The following is an 18,458-nucleotide window of genomic DNA, read 5'->3' on the forward strand; positions in this document are numbered from 1 at the left end:
CCATAACCTCTCATTGTAGACGCTTCTTTCTGCACAGTGTTCCAGTTGCTAGGTGTTTGGTAGAAAGAAAACAGCTTCTACATGTAACTGATCATAACAAGTTGGATTATCTTGAGTCACTGAGTCATGATTTCTTGAAAAAGACATTTCTTTTCAGTTTTTCGAGTACCACATCAAAACTATCACACCTAGAGGAAAATATGTCTTTTTGTTTTTGGGGTGAACTGTCCCTTTAATCACTGGAGCGACCCTTTAAACACAGAGAAAACAGATTTTGGATTTTACAGAGACGATAGATAGGGGGAATTAAAATTCAATTGTCATTATCATTATTATTATTATTATTATTATCATTATTATCATATGCATATGTGTTTATTATTTATGTATAATGATGAAATTGTTTGTGTAGCTAAATAATGCGGAAGTGTAGTTCAATGAAAAATGCCGTCGTCATAATGAGAAGAGGAGGCAGCAGTCTGTGGTGGAGCCAGCTGGAGTATCAGAGACTGAAGCAGGACAGAGGACAGGACTTCTCGCTACAAAGTGTCATTGTGGAGACACAGTCGGTAGCGGTGAGCAGACACTGCACCCTGCTAATATTAGCGGCTGCTGGTGTCGGATAAAGAGCAGAGCCGGCCGGGGGGATGATGGGAAGCTTAGGTGGAGGTGCAGCCAGCAGCGGCTCCGCTGTGGACCGACACAGAGATGTGCTGTGAATGTGACACGGAGAGAAACACAGCGGCGGCTCCACTAGTACACGTTAGCTAGCTTACTGAGCTAGCTAGCTAGCCGGTCCGTGCTACAGCTGATGTGAGCCTCAGGTCCGCTGTACATGAAGCCACAGGGACTGGTCCAGCAGAGGACAGCATGTGAGAGGTGAGTGTGACTGTCTCCATGTTCTCAATGAGGACGCCTCATGAATGAACAAACCCCTCACTGCTTCTGCTCCGCGTTAGCCATCTAGCTAACAGCACGTCAGCTGTTAGCTAGCCCGCTATGAAGACATTCTTATGCCCCTGCTGCTCAGAAAGTGTAGAGAGGACAAAGAGCTGCATTAAACAGCCAGAATGTCTGCTTTTACATAGCTAGCTTAACTTTTAGCCTCCTAGCTTCAGAGAAGAAGAACGTGTGGTGTAACAGCTGGGTTTCATCTCATCACACTACAACAGCTGCACCGCTGGGGACCAGTGTGGACCGTTACATCAGCTCAAAGTACACATTATTCAGGGTTATCAGACTGAGAGGTGTCCCCTGCCTGTTAGTCCTCACTGCCTGTTCACGGTGTGTTCATGAGAACCACTGTGTGGATGATCCACTGTCTGATGCCCCAGCTGGTTCCTGCCACAGGTCCCGCTGTGAGATCTTGCCAGTCAGCTCCACGTTGTCTGTCTGTCAGAGAGAGAGGGAGGGAGGAGGGGGTGAGAGAAGAATAGAGTTTCAGCTGGTATAGTTTGTGAGAAGAGCAACAGTTCCCTCCCTCTGCCCATCCTCCTTCCCAGTTCACAATCATCTCATCCTGTCTGCAAAGCTTAACTTGCTTCAGTGTTGAAACACAGGCATGAGAGATCTGATCTGTTGCCGGCTCCCAGTTCAGGTAAGGGGTTCATTTTACACGTGTTATTCCTTAACTTTGGAGTTCACTTGTTGTTGGCTGCAGACTGACACTTCTCTGCTTATTTCGAGGATTTCAAGTACTCTGACTGTGCCTGACCCCTCATATTTTTCCTTTTCTATTGATCCATTGTTACCTAACCATTGTTACTGTGTATCTGCATGTAGTTTTTTGTGTTCACGGTACAGACACTACCTTACATTGCCAGTCTGCTATAGAATGTTCAAGTTGCACAGCCTTTTTTATCTACAAGATCATTTGAGTGCTGAGTCTTTCAGAACACATTAGGAAAATATACATTCAGTCACCAGTTTATTTGGCACACCTAGCTAAAACTAATGCAGTCTTATACAATAGTTCTGCAACAAACCCTACCTGCATGAAGGTTCTAATTATCAGTAGAGATTTGAGGGTGTTAGATGAATTGATTAATTGAAAACAGTCAGTAGATTGATTAATATTCACAAGAATGGTTAGTTACATGTTTGAAAAACAAATCTATTCAATGATCTGGCAGTCTTACATAATTCTTAGGATTATTTGTATTAGTATTATTTTGCTCTTTAAAGAATAAAAGTGGAGAAACAATCTTGTTACCATTTTGTAACTAATGTCTGCAGTATTTAGTGTGGAAAGTTTGTAACTTTTTCTTAGTGAAACAAGAAAAAAATCAAAGATTGATAGTATTTTTAGACTAAACTAAATCCGCAGTGACTGGTCAATTGATTAGTCATTTGATAAATATTCTCTCTTGTTCCAGCTTTTCTTTATATAATTGTAAACTGGATGCTTTTGGATTTTAGCCTACTGATAGAACAAAATGAATAGTTTGGAAAAAATAAGTTTTATCCTCCACAAAGCCCCTAACTGGACCCATTTGTCACTCTTCAAACATGCAACTCTGTGGTTCTTTTTCATGAGATATGTGTCAGTGGGTGGGACAAATGTTGAATACGGGTGGGGGGTTGAAAGGTGGTGGTAATGTGGAGATACAGGTCTGACATGTTAAGCGACTGCAGAGCAGGTTTGTCCTCTCCGAGCAGTGAAGCAGAAATACTCGTAGTCAAACATCCGTCCTTACAAGATTACTGCAGACCTATATTTATCAGCACTAATTGGTTTAGGCTTTTCTAATGCCGAGGAACTCCTGTGGAGTTCTTCGTTTTCCTCCATTCACTCACTTAAGTCGTTCATCCCTCTGTCCGTTTACTGCAACAAAGACTGCCACATCCACACTGTTGACACACAGTAGTAGTTTTATTTGACTGGAGATCACTGTGTTAACATTTCAACATTTGTACTGGAGTCTGTTTGTTCATGGGAAGATGAACTTTGACTGCACAGCAGAACCAGGTACTGACAGACACTAAGAAGAGGGCTTATTTTAAGGGTTAGTTACAATCACATGTCCCTCTGCTGGCATGTAGTCTTTCAGGTAGCTCTTTCAGAGGTCAGATATGTGCCTTTTACCCAACACAGCCTTTCACACACATGTTTATATGTGCATAGTGCTGTCCTAGTATCTCTAAAACAATGTTGTTCTTATCAACAGTTGTCTCGTTCTTATCAAATCACAGTGAGTAAGCAAGTGCAGGACCTGAAGTCCACCTGACTCTGATGTTTAAGCTCAAAGTCCAGCTCTCATGTCTCCGTCTACCATCTTAAATTTAATCGTTTTCCTATGACTTTTTGCCTTTTTTATGTGGATAACAGTAGAGTTGTCACAATACCAGAATTTTAAACTCTGATACAATTCTAAAAACCAGACTTAATACCCCTTTTGATACCACTGCAAAAAGGGAACAGGAAGTATTGATACTTTTGACAACCTTAGATTGCAGAATAAATTTGCATGGAAGATCCCATTTCTGTTTTGGTACAGGAACACACAGTAGTTTGTTTCCCAGAGCCCAAAGTGATATTATCAGGTGTCTTGTTTTGTCTCATTAGCAGTCTATTACATAAAGATATTCAGTTTAGTCCCTCTAGGATTTTGCAGGCCTTTTTGGGGAATGTTGCAGCATAAAATGCCTGATTTCACATCAGCTTTTCAAAAAAACTGCAATGCATGTTGCAATGTTTGTGGGCTTTTTTTGCAATGATATTGCCGGACAAAGTGAAAACTTGCAAAAGAAAGTTGCTGTTTTTTTGTATAATTCATTAAAAATCAAAGGCAACTTGTTCCAGGGAGAACAAAACCACACCCTGTTCTGAGTGTTCTAACTAAGTAGCAGAAAAGTTGAACTACAGAACTACTGAAATTATAAAAATCTGCTTTATTTGTAAATGAAGAAGCACCAGGGATGAGGTTGTATTGAAGTAGAATCTTTTTGGATCTCCAACAGTCTAAACAGCACAGCAAATCATAAAATAGAAGTGCACAGAGCATTGATGAATGTCAATAACAGAGACAAATGTGTTCTTTTTAGTACCCGTGACCAAAAAAAAGCAAAAAAAATATTGTGAATAATAACACAAAACATTGAGTCAGTTCATTGAGATGTACATGTATGATGTTTGCGTGGTGCACTGTTGTGATTAGTGGAACTCGTGGGAAGCAATGATGATTGGTCTGGAATTTGCAGAAAAGTTGCAGAGTTGGACAAAATTGCATGGTTGCACAGAATTCATGGGGATTGGTTGAATTTGTGGGAATTGTTGTGATCGCAGCATCGCAGCTTCCTGGAGGGACTGATGTACAGTGATATGAAACAGCTGGAGAATCTGTAGGTAGAGAATAGAGCTTGAGATCTGTGCCTAAACCCGACAGGGTTATGTCGGACTGTATGTTTCCCATATTTCATGGGCTTAGGTTGGGTTTGAGCTGGGGTTTTTTTTTTTAATTCCACCTATGTATTGTCCCTGTCACTGCCAGCTTCTACTGTTTGGTGCATAGAGGGAAGCTTTTTAAGAAAAATGTCGGGCTGTATTCGGTTGCAGGCTGAAATATGCTAATGAGGGATGGGTTCAGGTTGGGTTCAGACCGAATTTTGTTGGGCTTGGGCCTTTTCGGGCTCAACTTTTCAGGCCCGATTTAAGTTCTTCCAGAGAATGCTTGGCATATTTGTTTAAAAATGACTTAAACAATCATCATTAATCATTTAAATAATTTGGTGTGATTTGTAATTTTGTGTCAATTATTTCAGTGCTAGATTATGTTACTCACTTGACAATTTACTGATTGTTGTTATGATCTACTCAAGTTTGAGTTTTTGTGATCCAGTACCTCAGATGTTTTTACCAACACTACTTCTTGTAACTACAAAATCTTACCATGCCTTTTACAACCACATCTGCCAATACCTAATTTGGTCATCTGGATTCTGTGTACTGCTCACTTGAGGTTTTTAGATGTGCCAAATGTTTGTTTAAGAGTCCTCTCAGTTTCCTCAGAGGAATCAGGGTATCAGTAACAGCAGCATATTGTCAGTGACAGTGAATTCTGGCTCTGCCACAATGTGTCACCTTTTCCATCCAAGCACTGGTTAGGCAGGAAAAGACAGGAGTAATCTCCCATTTTGGCTTCATTGGAGAACAGTGAATCATGTTCTCTAAAGCAATCTGAACTGTTGTAACATTCTAAGGGAAAAATCCTGAAAATGCATACCTCTCTCATGAGAGTCCTCATGATCTGTGAGTATGAATGAGGCAGTTAATTGTGTAGCAGGAAGGCTCTCTTAAAAGTTTGACATTGTTATTTGTTTCTATGAGTTGCTGAGTAAAAGACAATATGTAACATAATGTGCAGATGAGCAGGATGTCCTGTCTGTCAGGCCTCTGAACATCTCAGATAAGGTGTCTGGTCAAAGTAGTGAGCCTCCAGAAATACCACGTCACTCCACGTTTATCCCGCTTTGTCACTGTTGAGTGTCTGTCTGACAGTAACGTCTCTCTGGATTTGCTTTCTGCAATGGAAAAATTCCATGTTGATTCTGTTTAAACCTGGCAGCACCATTAACAGATAGAGCTACAGTGCCCATCTGATATTAAACATGCTGTTAGACTGTCATATGTAGGGTGAGAGGGTTGAAAATGTCTGATACTATTGCCAGTTTACAGGGGTGGAAGTTACTAATTACAAATACTCACATTACTGTAATTGAATAGTTTTGGGTGGGGGATAGTTGTACTTTTATGAGTAGATTTTTGAGTCTGAATTTAAACTCATAATTAAGTATGCATTACACTATGTAATCTGCTTAGTTACTTTTAAAATCATAGTTGAGTACTGACTACAATTTGAATTATATCGAAAGGCTTCGTCTGCATTTTAGTTGCCAAAAATGTGGTCTGATCACAAATAGGCCAATCAAAACAAAGACAAACAAATGAAAAACAAAACAGAACTAGGGATGTCCCTATCACATTTTTTTGCCCCCGAATCCGAGTCCGAGTCATTTGATTTTGAGTATCTGTCAATACAGAGTCCCGATCCGATACTTCAGCAATGCATTAATAATAAGAAGAAAAAAAGAGAACACATCCACATTTCCACCACGCAAAATGCCCAATTTGCACACATTACACGTGGCTGTTGCACTGCTTTCACTGTCCAGTTTAAATTACCTCCAAACTACAGACATTTTCGCCGTCCTGAGGTGACACGTTTGCCCTGCGTTAGCCTACTAACTACTTGCTCACTACTATTATGTTGTCTGAATTCCCTGCCTGCCGTAAATTATGATGTTTACAGTGTTGTTTCCGTCTGTGCAACAATGAATATTGATGTTGTGGAACTTATTAAAATTAAATTAAGCCATTGTCATTCCATTTGACAATCTCTTTGTGTCTCTGGATGAATTTAAAACATGGGTTTCAAGTGATCGGCCCCGATTTCCGATCACGTGATCGGATCGGAACATCCCTAAACAGAACCCTGCAGCAGCACACATTCTGAGTAAGGATATCAGTGATTAATCATTGATCGATTAATTGCTGTTAAGAATTTAACAAACTAAAAATGTAGTCATGGCAGTAACTGCACCTCATTTGACATTGTTTTGTCTGGCGAAACCATTTGTTGAATAAGGAAAATTAAACTTAGACATAAGAAAAAAGAGAAAAAAAAGAAATGACAAAAAACATAAAATGCGGAAAAAATGTGTTTGACATAGAGCAAAGGGCTGCAGGCTTGAATCAAACCCACAGGCATTGTAGAGGACTCAGCCTCAGTACATGGGATACATGCTGTACCAACTGAGCTGCCAGGGTGCTCTGCTGTTGTTTAAAACATTACACACAGGCCTGTAGTTCAGTTTAAGGAGTAATTCAGCCCTATTTTCAGATTTGCACATCCAACACAAACATGTCATACAGAAGAATATTTTAATGTTCTGGGTGCTTTTACTCACAGAGTGGATGCTTTAATTCACATTAATACAGAATCCTACTGATGTACAGTGCATGTCTAAAAGGAGTTTTAATATCTGCTTCATTATTTTAAGTTCAGATGAGCTACATTAAATCTGCTGATCATTTGTTTTCTTGCTCTATTTTCAGGAACATGGCGGAAGGATAACATCCAAGGAGTTACATTCCCTCAACCCAAAGTGACCCCACTTCCCCCTTATTTTACTTTCATCTGCACTTTTGCAGCCACCCCTTTGCTGGACTTGTGTGAGTCCTGTCTCAGTTCATTGCCCCGTCTCTATGGCATTTCATGGAACATGTACGTTCTGCAGTAAGATCATGTGAATTGAATTGAAAAGGACAATCCCCTTCCTGACCAAATGACAGGATGAGAAGTGACCGTCTGATATCTGATCTTTGGTCTGTAGGATTCTAACTCTGGTTCTGTCACTTGTTCCCTACCTGCTGCCTTTTCCACTCCCCCATCCCTTATCTAGTGTCATTGGGCCATGGTTCGCAAGAAAGGTTCTCTTATACTATGTGGTGCTTTCCTGTTTGTCGCCTGGAATGCTTTGCTTCTGCTGTATCTTTGGGGTCGCCCTCCCATTGGCCGCCTCGGAGAGGGAGGTGGAGCCGAACCAGGAGGAAAGGAGGAGTGGGGCGTGGGCAGAGGTAAAGGAGGACGGGTCAACCTGGCTGGGGAGGTGATCCGGCTGGCAGAAGAGGTCGAAATTCAGCTCGAGACCCAGAAGAAACTGCTGAAGCAAATTGAAAGTCACAGGGCAGTGTGGGCTCGGCAGAAAGACATCGGGAAAAGAGAAACAGATGATACAAAAGAAGTGAAAGTGGAGGCAGTCCACCAGCCACCGAAACCACCACTTCCTCTCAAAGACGGTGTGGATGATGGTGACCAAACTGAACTAAAACACACACAGAGTCCTGCTCATACAGTGGCTTCAGACTCTAAGTTAGAGCAGCACCAGACCACTGAAATAAAGGAAGATAGTGTTAAGAACAATAATTTAGTGACTTCAGTTGCCAGCCCAGAAGTCATCATTCCCATTCTTGTTATTGCTTGTGACAGAGTGACGGTAAAACGGAGTCTCGACAGACTCATACAGTACCGTCCTTCTCCAGAACTATATCCAATCATCGTCAGTCAGGACTGTGGCCACGCCGAGACAGCTCGTGTGATTGGCTCATATGGAGATAAAGTGACGCACATAAGCCAACCAGACCTCTCGGACATCAGAGTCCGGCCGGAGCACAGGAAATTCCAAGGCTACTACAAAATTGCCCGCCATTACCGCTGGGCACTCAACCAAGTGTTCAACACGTTCTCCCAGTCCACTGTGGTCATAGTGGAGGACGATCTGGAGGTGAGTGCTGTTCAAATATTTGTTGCCATCAAACTGTCACTTTTGCAGGCCTGAATGTAATCAGAGATGTCTGTGTGCATGCTAAATTGATTCACAGATATAATGTTGTCACCACAGTCCCACAATGCAGTGTACAAATAAATATTGCTATTAAGTTGCTTGCAGTTGGGGAAAAAAAATGAAAAGAATGCTGACAGTGGTGAGACAGCTGTAGAACATCTTCACCCTGTCTTCAGTTTCCACGTTCAAAATGGCAGTAGCCAGTTAACATCTAACTATAAAGCAAGGAATCTCTGTATGTGACCCAAGGAAGTGCAGCATCAAATCAGGTGCAATTTGGACACATGACACGTTCAACATGGATAATTTTTTAATAAACAAGTAACAGCTCTGCTATAATAACATCACCAATTGCGGCAACAGTACGTTCCAAACGAAGCAAGCAGCTGATTCCCCTCAAAATTCTACACCCTGCGGCCACAATGTTTTCTCCTCTGCCTCTTCCCTGTCAATATAATTTTTAAACACCATTGTCTTTCGTTGAGATTCTGATTGGGTAACATCAAGTGAAACACTGCGCACAGTGGTGGGTTAAATTCAGAGCGTGGTATGAACAGCTGGAAAACCACTGGGCTGTTTACCTATGATACAGACACACAGCAGAGAGGGAGAGAAAGTGCTCATGTGGAGAGGTGTGGGAGAGGCAGCGTGTGAATGCGGACAGACAGTGTCAAGCTGAACTGTCTGTCATGAATCCTGATGTTACTCTACAGTTCTGTGGTTTACACTGCAGACTGCAGAAAACCATCCTGTAAGTCATAATAATTAGTTATCTTCTAATAATGAGTTTGTATCTCAAAATGACTTGTCTCAAAGTGAGTGCCTTTCTCAAAATAATGATTTAGAGAAACAATTCAATGAGCCTAATAAATTAGGGAAAAAAAGAATAAAAATAAAATTATTCTGAACCCTTAGGTTAATGCTGCTGCTGTGAAGTGTATGGATCAGTGGTTCTCAAGAAAGCTGCAAGCACAAAGCTAGAAAAGAAGGAATGGACATGACATCACTAACCATCTCTATGCTCTGCTGGGTGCCAGACTTTGGTGTCAGTTCTATTAAGGTCTATGAGAGAAGCATCCTAAAATTCACCAACTCTCTGTTGTATGACTTGTGATGAAGAAATGGCCCTACAACACCAAAAACACACAGTTCAGAAAATAGCATACTGTCTGATTTTTCCAAATATGGTCTTTTGTTAATTTGCTGTTGGTCTCCAAATAGCATGACTGATTTTGCATCTCCTATAAGCTTCACTATGTCTGACACCAAAGTTTGGTGCATAGAATATTCTGTGGTGATGTCTTTTTTAGTTTCCTTGATCAAAACCAGAGGCCAAACACCTGACCATTTTTTTGAGAGAGAGTCTTGTGTACAAAAGTAGGTGTTAGTATGTGTATTTTTGTACTTTTGAACAGAGCTAGGTTAGTTGTTCCCCCTGCTCCCAGTCTTTATGCTAAGCTAGGCTTAGCTATGCATGTCCTGACTCCAGCTCTCTACTTAACACACAGATTAGTATCTGTTCTCTCATCTAACTATCAGAAAGAAAGCACATAACACTATTTCCTGATTTAGTTTAGTCAGACACGATCTCACTTAGACTGGTCTAACAGTAGAATTAAAACTTGGCTAATGCAACAGACCAGTAAACTGGTCTTTGTCAAACCAGGTCTTGATTTCAACCCCTTCAAGTAACTTTAAAGTTAGTAAAAAAATATTTGTATCTACATAGTGATAGCATAATAGGTCTTCAGACTGTTCTATTGTTCATTGCAGTTGTTTGGTGTTTAACACTGGAACTCCATGTTTCTAGGGCAGTACCATGCATTTGTGAAGAATCCAGCCATATTTGGTAACTTTGGCACCTCTGGTGATTTGAAACAATAAAGTAAAGGTCTGAGAGTTTAAACAGTACCTGTAGACACAGCATGTGTTCATAATTATTTCCCACTGGTAGGTCTGGTAAGTTTGAAGAGGTTGGATAGCCTTTCCATGGTAAAAGTGTAATTACATATGGTTTACAATCGAATGTGGGTTAATAATGACAGGGCTGGTCCCAGTGGTTCCATATTTGTCTCAAGTATTCATCACTAAAGACAGTTTCCTTAAAAAGTGCAGCAGCAGCAACTTTTTCAGATAACTTTGTGCACTACAGTAGGCAGTTTAGTGTGTTGTCACAAAGCCCAGACTGGTTTTCATTCAGAGCCATTATCTTTAAGTATTTAGGATTCTGTGTGTTTTGGTCCACAACAGAAATATTAACTGATGCTGAATGGACAGCTGTAATCCCAGTTTGTATGTAGAGATAGTGCATTTAACTGATTAATTGGCACTGAACAGAGAATATGTGAATAAATAGATAAAAATCCCCCATCCAGCTGCTAATGGTGAATAAACCATCAGCATGAACATTTGGCTAATAAGAAGTGGTAGGAAGTAAGTAACTCTGACTTGAAACAGCAGCTCAGGGGAGAAAGTGTGCCCTGTAAATCAGCAATTATTTTGCCAGTGAGCAGGGAAAAATCTGGGTTTACTTATGTAACTGTTCTCCACTGGCTTCCTCTGTTTTATTACTGACAATTCAGGGACTAACTCTCCCTGTTTGTTTTGGCTAATTTGTCTTTAAGTCGACAGATCCACCAGTGGACCCAGCATACAGACTTACATACAGACAGAGATCAGGGATGTTGCATTTACACACACCTCTAATGCACTAGGATGCCCCGTATATATATATATACATATATATATATATATATATATAGCACTAAGAATAAGGATACAGAAATATCCAGTCTTCTAAGTGATTGTCTTGTTTGCTCATGTAGAGGCAACAGTATTAAACTGACCAGTAAAACCTGCTTGTGTTATGTTGAAGTTGGATTGTAAATGGTTGAATTTTACTTATGATGTATTTTTATGTAATTGTTTCAGAACTTTAACTTAAGTAAAAGATCAGAGTTCCTTTTCAACAATAGACTGCTTGTAAAGACCTTTGATACAAAGTTGTGATTTCAGGCTAAATGAAACAGACTTTCCGATAAAACTAAAAGTTGGGGTTAGGGCAAAAAACTTTCTTTTCATCCTTACACCTTCCTCACTTGCACAAAATTCACTCACTGAATTACATACGTAGACATCATTGGACCAAATTAAAAAAAAAACACATTATCCTCTTACCTTTAGTGATATCTAGTTGGGCCTATGTAGTGCATTTTAGCTTTGTGTGCCAAGAGATATCTGCCTTGAAAATTATTTTAAAAACTCCTCAGCATGTTGTCTGTGCTTCCTAAACTGTAGTTTGGCACAAAGCTGTTTGTAGTGGATGCCGCACATGACCAGGTGAGAATATGTGGACCTGACTAGACCTTTTTCAAGGCAGACATTTTGACTTTTCAAACATACTAATAATAGTAATTGTTTGTTCATTTGTTTGTTGCATGTTTCTCAGTTCCAGTTCCAAATGTCTGTTCTGTGATTACAAAACAGATTCATTTGGGAATCATAAATAAACAAAGGTGCTAGCAAATATTATTAGATTTAGGTCAGCAAAATGTGTTCAGACAGCAAAACAAATCAGAATGCTCAACTTTTTAGCAGGCCATGACTGAGCTCACTGTCACTACTGTGTTTGTTTTTCCTCCTTTTGGAGTAGTCCTCTTAAGTCCTCCGAAATTCCTGTCATGGCAGGTGTTATATTTTTTTTATTATATAATATTTTTTTATTATTATTTTATATGTATACTTTTGCGGTACTTGTTTTTTTATTCTTTCTCAGTGTTTTTTCTTATGCACAAATATGCAAAAGCACATTGTTTGTATGTGAAAACCTACTTGGCAGTAAACCTGATTCTGAAAAACTAAGTGGAGTGTGTGGATGGATGCTGCTTTTCATTATCCAAAAGTCATTTTTGAAGTATCTTTAAAAATTCTGAAATGATCTAGCTTAGTTTATTCTAGCTTACTTAGGGATGTACGATATGTTTTTTTTCCAGCCAATATTGATAACAAGTAATTGCCTCCTTCTTATAGCCAATATCATTCAGATAACCTACAACTTAACATTTTTGTACTTTATAAAGTTTATATAACCTGTAGTTTATGCACAGCTGAGGGTAAGAAAGACTCAGATGTAATAAACAAAGATAAATTATTTAATATTCCACAGTTCTGACCCAACAAAATCTAACTGACATCACTATTACAACAAAAACAAACAACAGCTCTGACTCTTTTATTTATTTGCTCTAGTAGTGTTCATCAAAATCAGTCTGTCAGATATTAATATAGCTGGATAGGCTACTGTCATGCATGTCTTAACCTAGGTTTTCATTTTGTAGTGTTGGCCATAATTTCCATCAGTAATAATAACATGGTACTCACTAAGTTAATATGTAGGAACATGATGACATCAGTAAAAAGCAGTGTGTTGGGTCAGAAAACCCAAGAAGCTGCAGTCTGACAGGTTGGAAACAAAGCTCCCAGTTAGTAGAGAGAAAAAACTGCATCAGCTTTTACCCTCTGTACTTCCTGTTGTTGAGCACATTGCTGTGTTCCCAGAGATCAGCTATTAACTTGAGTGCAATTATTACTACTAATAGAATATATGGCCATACCTATGAAAATAAACCCATATTGCAATGAGTGAGAATATTCTGTAAAGGCTTACAGGTTCTGTGGTAAGTAGAAACAGGCGAATTAAAGGGATGGTTTACCCCAAAATCAAAAATACATATTTTTCCTCTTACCTGTAGTATTATTTTCCATCTAGATAGTTTTGCTTTGAGTTGCAGAGTCTGAGAGACGTCAGTTATAGAGAAATCTACTTTTTCACCAGTATAATGGAACTAGATGTCACTCAGTCTGTGGTGCTCCAAGTGCCAAAATATATATATAAAGTCAACAGCAATGTCTTTTTCCAGAAAATCATGACTTTTACTTTTATGTTTACGATAATATACCTTGTTTGAACAGTTTCATGTTGGAACTATTTTCTTTTTGCTTAACTACCCCGACCAACCATATCACTGCTCAGAGGGAAGCATCTACTCATGGACCAGAGGCTGTCGTGCTGATGAAAGTGCAGGATGTGAAATTTAATAGCATTCCTCTTGTCCATGAGTAGATGTATGCTTCTTCTTTCTTCTGCACAGTGACATCGCTGGCGGCACTAACAATTGATAATCAATTAATAATTAATGATATACAAACATGTCAAGACTAGTAGCACATTAGTTATGTGAAACATTAGTTCATGAAGTGCAAACAGTTTAAACGAGTATAATAAAACATTAAGCCTCTCACTTGAAGTGGCTGCTTTTGTCCGTCTGTCTGTACTCAAATGACTCCACCAAACTAAATGATCTGAACTGGTGTACTTACTGCCATCTCTAACCTAACGCGACAGACCAAACTGAATCACAAGTAAACCTGTGAGCTCGGACGAAATTTCACACAAAGCATACTTTACCAGTTAATAATGTTTTAATCACTGAATTTCATGCTGGGGCTTATTAGATTGGTTTCTCACCCCCATTGAAGAATTTTTTGCAGCCTCACTCTGAGCTATTGAACAGAGCCTTAAGTTCTGCCTCCAGGAGTAACTGCAGCGTTCCAAAACGGAGCTCTGCCTTTTCTCAATCAGCCTTTTCATGTAAGGCCATCAAAGAATGGAACAGGCTCCCCGATGCTTTAAAAAATATCACAAGTTATCACAGTTTCTCTGTGACGTTAAAAATTGTGTTTTAAGTAGTCAGTCTGATCTTAGATAGATGTTAGAGGTTACCCCAGTGGGTACATAGATGTTATATGTTACCCTTGTGGGTACATGTGCTGGCAACTTTGCCACTTATAATGTAGTTATTGTGTATTTCTTACAGTAATTTGTATTGTGCAGCCTGTACCTACAGTTTTATTATGTAAGACAGAGGCATTGGAAACTTGGTCACCTAACAATGTAGTAATTATATACTTCATATTTCATATTGTATTTTGACTGTACAGTGTGCCCTCACTGTTTTTATTATTTAAGGCAGGTGCACTGGTAACCTGGTCTCTTTATAAGGTAGTTATTGTATATTTCATATTGTGTTTTGTACTGTGCATTGTGTACCTACTGCTTGTATTATGTTAGGCTCCTGCATTTACTGTAGTCTGTATTGCACTTTAAATTTTATTTATTGCATAGAAATGAGCATCTCGCTAAATCTGGTGCAACCATGTTTTCATTTCTTGGAAATGATCACTGTCACTGCACACTGTCTTTTTATACGTCAAATAAACTACACTAAACTAACTTAATGATTAATCATTAACTTCCCTAGTTGGCAGGTAAGACATTATTCAAATGTAATTTTTGGCACTTTGAGCACCCTCTAGTTCCATTATATTAGAGAGATGGCAGACATCTCTATGGCAGATATCTCCAAAACTATCTAGATGGATAAATAAAACTACAGGTAGGAGGAATCATAAGTATTTTGGATTTTTGGGGTGAACTGTCCCTTTACAGGTTTTAAAATGAGTCTAAACTGCTGCTTTTCTCCTCTCGTGAGAACAAACCCTTCAATTATTTTTTTTATCATCTATCTGGACTGTATCTCTGAAGCCATACCATCTCACTCCTGTGCATCTCCCTCCTCCAGGTGGCTCCAGACTTCTTTGAGTATTTCCGAGCCCTGTACCCAATCCTGCGCTCTGACCCCACCCTGTGGTGTGTTTCTGCCTGGAATGATAATGGCAGAGATGCCTTGGTGGATCCATCCAAAGCCGAGCTCCTCTACAGAACAGACTTCTTCCCCGGGCTGGGCTGGATGCTGCTGAAGGAGATGTGGGATGAACTGGAACCCAAATGGCCTTCAGCCTTCTGGGATGACTGGATGCGTCAGCCAGAGCAGCGCAAAGACCGCTCCTGCATTCGGCCTGAAATCTCCCGAACTATCACCTTTGGCCGGAAAGGTGTCAGTTTAGGTCAATTCTTTGACCAGTACCTTCGCTACATTAAGCTAAACACTGAGTTTGTGCCTTTTACCAAACAGGATTTGTCTTATTTGCTGAAAGAGAAGTATGATGAAAAGTTTATTAAAGAGGTTTACAGTGCCCAGCTGGTGAAGATTGAGGACCTGCAACAAGGGGGAAGCTTGCGAGGCCCTGGACCCTACAGGGTCCAGTACTCCAGCCGGGACAGTTTTAAAGTCTTTGCTCGAAATCTTGGAGTGATGGACGACTTGAAGTCTGGAGTTCCTCGTACAGGTTACAGGGGTGTAGTCAGTTTCCTGTACCGAGGTCGGAGGGTGTTCTTGGCTCCACCGGAGGGCTGGACGCAGTATGACATCAGCTGGAGCTGAGCGACTCATCCAGACTGAACAATTGGAATGGTGTTGAAGAGGGGAGACAGCCTTACTCAGAGGACCACCCTCTCAGACCAAAGAATATCAGCAGACACAGTGGTGAAGTTCATGAAGGAATGACAGCAGAGGAGGCTGCTGGGAGATCAAGGCCTGTTTGGTAGTAAAGTTTCTAAACTAGGGTGCTCATTCAGGACTTCAGTTTGACAGAGACTTCACAGAGAGTTATAACTTTTAGGCAAGGAAAATTCCACCCTTAAACACTATGAAAACAGCTCTTGGCGACGTGCCTTGCTTTCTGGGCCCATTTAGTTTGGTGTATTTTTTATTCCTGTGAATAACTGGCCAAATGCAGACTTCACAACATGTTCAGATGTTTGCAGTAGCTGTGAATGGAGTTTGGTAGCAGAAAATGATTTAAATTGTCAACAGGACAAGCTTGTTTCAGTGTTGGTGATAATACACTGGAAGCCAAACACAAGCAGAGTGACCATCTTGAGAACTTGGGAGAAAAAAATGTGAGAATGTGTGTGATATATGAAGTCTTGGACCATCTTTGTTTTTAAAAGCAAATTTATTGAAAGAAGCTGTTGAAATTTCCCCAACTCTTCAGATCAGATCATGTTCCCGTTTAAGGCTATAAAACTAATCAGAAGCAGAGTTGTGTGCAGAGGAAAATGAAAAGCTGGTTGATGTTTTGAGGTGGTAAACAAAGGCCACATCCAGTGCTGAGTCATTATATGAAGTCAGAGCTCTGATGGTTAATGTTAAACATTAAAGGCTTCCTCAGCTATGGTACAGCACAGGAAACAGAGACACCTCCCAGCTACAGTAGCCCTGAACCAGGACCAACAAACTGCCATCTCCTGCAATGCTGACATTTCAGTCATAAAATTTGTTGTTAGTTTAGTTTGAAGTTGCTAGTAAAGAAGAGCACCAAGAACTTAATGATACTCCAGAACAAAATCCCCTGAGAATGTTTTGTTCAGGATGAGTAGCAGATGTGTGACAGTGAGGGTGGAAGTATTCTTTAATTCTCAGCTCTGCTGTCCCTAGATCAGTTTATGAACATGGTCTTGAAAGCAGTGTGATGACAACACTGAATCAAAACAGAGATGATCTCACTGTGAAGGTCTCAGTGTGCTTCAAATGAAGAAGGTCCAACCACATTGAAAGACACTAGTGGTAGTATTTCTTCCCAATGACCAGATTCAAAGACAGGCTAAGCTACAGATTGTCTCACATGAGCCGAGACACTGTCAACACTTTGACCGCCTGACCAATGAGCACTCATTACTACATTATTACACAAGTACTCACACGAGTACGTCTCCTTGGTCTGACCACACCCATCTTCAGTCTCAGTCCTCATTTTGATCTCAGCTACACACCTGTAGGGTTTCATGACTGCATCTTGTGTGGTTGCAGTGCTATCACATTGACAAAATCTGTCCACAGATAGACAATAAAATAAATTTTTAGACATACACAGCAAGAAAAATGAAAATTCAGTCATTATCTACTCACTCTCCTGCTGATTTAGGGTCAGGTTTATTTTGTTAGTCCACAAAACACTGCTGTTATGCAGACAAAAATTCATCCATACTGCTCATCTGGCGTAATCCAAGTCTCCTAAAGTCCCAACATACTGTTTTCACACCATCACACCACACACCCCCATTTCAGACAGTGTGCATGTGCACGTGAACGTGGCTCCAAGCTGAGGATCTACAGTGAAGATTCAGGATGAAATCATGGTGTAAATAACATTTTTTTAGTCAACTTGGCATGTTGGGACTTTAGGAGACTTGGATTACACCAGACGAGCAGTATGGAGGCATTTTATGTTTTTATTCTGTTATTTCTTCTGTTTGAAAACTGGTCACCATTCACTTCCATTGTTTAGGAGATTCTACAACACTGTTTTCCTGTGAAATTCCAGCAGGGTTTTGTGGACTGAAAAACTAAACCTGAATCAATCAACATGAGGTACATTCATGTTACAAAGATTGACAAAAGGACATGGATGTGATTCCAGAGCAATGGAGCTGAATAGAAAAAGGCCCGGTCACACTTCATTTTCAGTCTGTATCTTGGAATATCTAAAAGGGATCCACCTGAGGATCTCGGGCTACACTCAGTGCTCATAATCAGTCACACAATTGTGGATGACAGCAAAGATGGTGTTGCACTTGGTTTGTATGAAAAGTGCCACAAGTAGTTGAGTGAAGAATGAAACAAGAGCTGAAAGAGAAGTTGGAACCTCACCTTTCTTCACACCTCTTTACACCTGCCCAATCCCTGAGTAAGGCTGGTGTGACTGATGACTCGTCTGTTTCATAAAACAGTCACACACAGCTTCCTCACTTCTCACTTCTGTGGAAAAGGTTTTCAGACACCTGTAGCACTTTGTTTGAAGAACACTGAGGCCTTTATGGTTGATCTCCTGCTCAAGCTGGTCTTGGAAGGCCTCTAACTTTTTTCTGTTTTTTTGTAATGTAATGTATTTAATGTCTGATAGTAGCCCAGTTTAAACTCCATCATTGTGATGGTTGAAGAGAATTGCTTTACTGAAGGAAATACCATATTAATTCTGCAACTCCCCTCTGCTTCCGGAGGGTTACAGCACCATGCCACTCTCTCTGCGTGAGTGAACTTGGTGTCTAATGTGTTGTAAGAAATGAATTGTTAATATGAAGGATGAAACTATAA

The 18,458-nt window shown here is 40.1% G+C and overlaps 1 protein-coding gene across 2 annotated transcripts; it reads left to right on the forward strand.

Annotated features, from left to right (window-relative positions):
• The first annotated feature begins 446 nt into the window (after positions 1-446).
• Positions 447-16,873, forward strand: mgat1b (alpha-1,3-mannosyl-glycoprotein 2-beta-N-acetylglucosaminyltransferase b). Of its 2 annotated transcripts, none has more exons than XM_084739072.1 (3): positions 447-879; positions 7,115-8,343; positions 15,045-16,873. In XM_084739072.1, the coding sequence occupies exons 2-3, from the start codon at positions 7,474-7,476 to the stop codon at positions 15,744-15,746; spliced, it is 1,572 nt and encodes a 523-aa protein (XP_084595198.1). In that variant the 5' UTR covers positions 447-879; positions 7,115-7,473; the 3' UTR covers positions 15,747-16,873. The 2 variants fall into 2 exon arrangements, with proteins under 2 accessions (XP_084595198.1, XP_084595197.1); XM_084739071.1 differs by lacking the exon at positions 447-879 and adding an exon at positions 887-1,597.
• The last annotated feature ends 1,585 nt before the right edge of the window (positions 16,874-18,458 follow it).

The sequence above is a fragment of the Lutjanus erythropterus genome, chromosome 16 (genome assembly GCF_056507025.1).
Source record: "Lutjanus erythropterus isolate fLutEry1 chromosome 16, fLutEry1.hap2, whole genome shotgun sequence".
In the NCBI taxonomy this organism is placed as follows: domain Eukaryota; kingdom Metazoa; phylum Chordata; class Actinopteri; order Lutjaniformes; family Lutjanidae; genus Lutjanus; species Lutjanus erythropterus.

What these genes read in the sequence shown, in the direction of transcription:
- mgat1b (XM_084739072.1), top strand. Translation starts at nt 7,474, where the DNA reads ATGGTTCGCAAGAAAGGTTCTCTTATACTATGTGGTGCTTTCCTGTTT. An exon ending in TAGTGGAGGACGATCTGGAG is followed by an intron (nt 8,344 to 15,044) that starts GTGAGTGCTGTT and finishes TCCCTCCTCCAG; the next exon opens with GTGGCTCCAGACTTCTTTGA.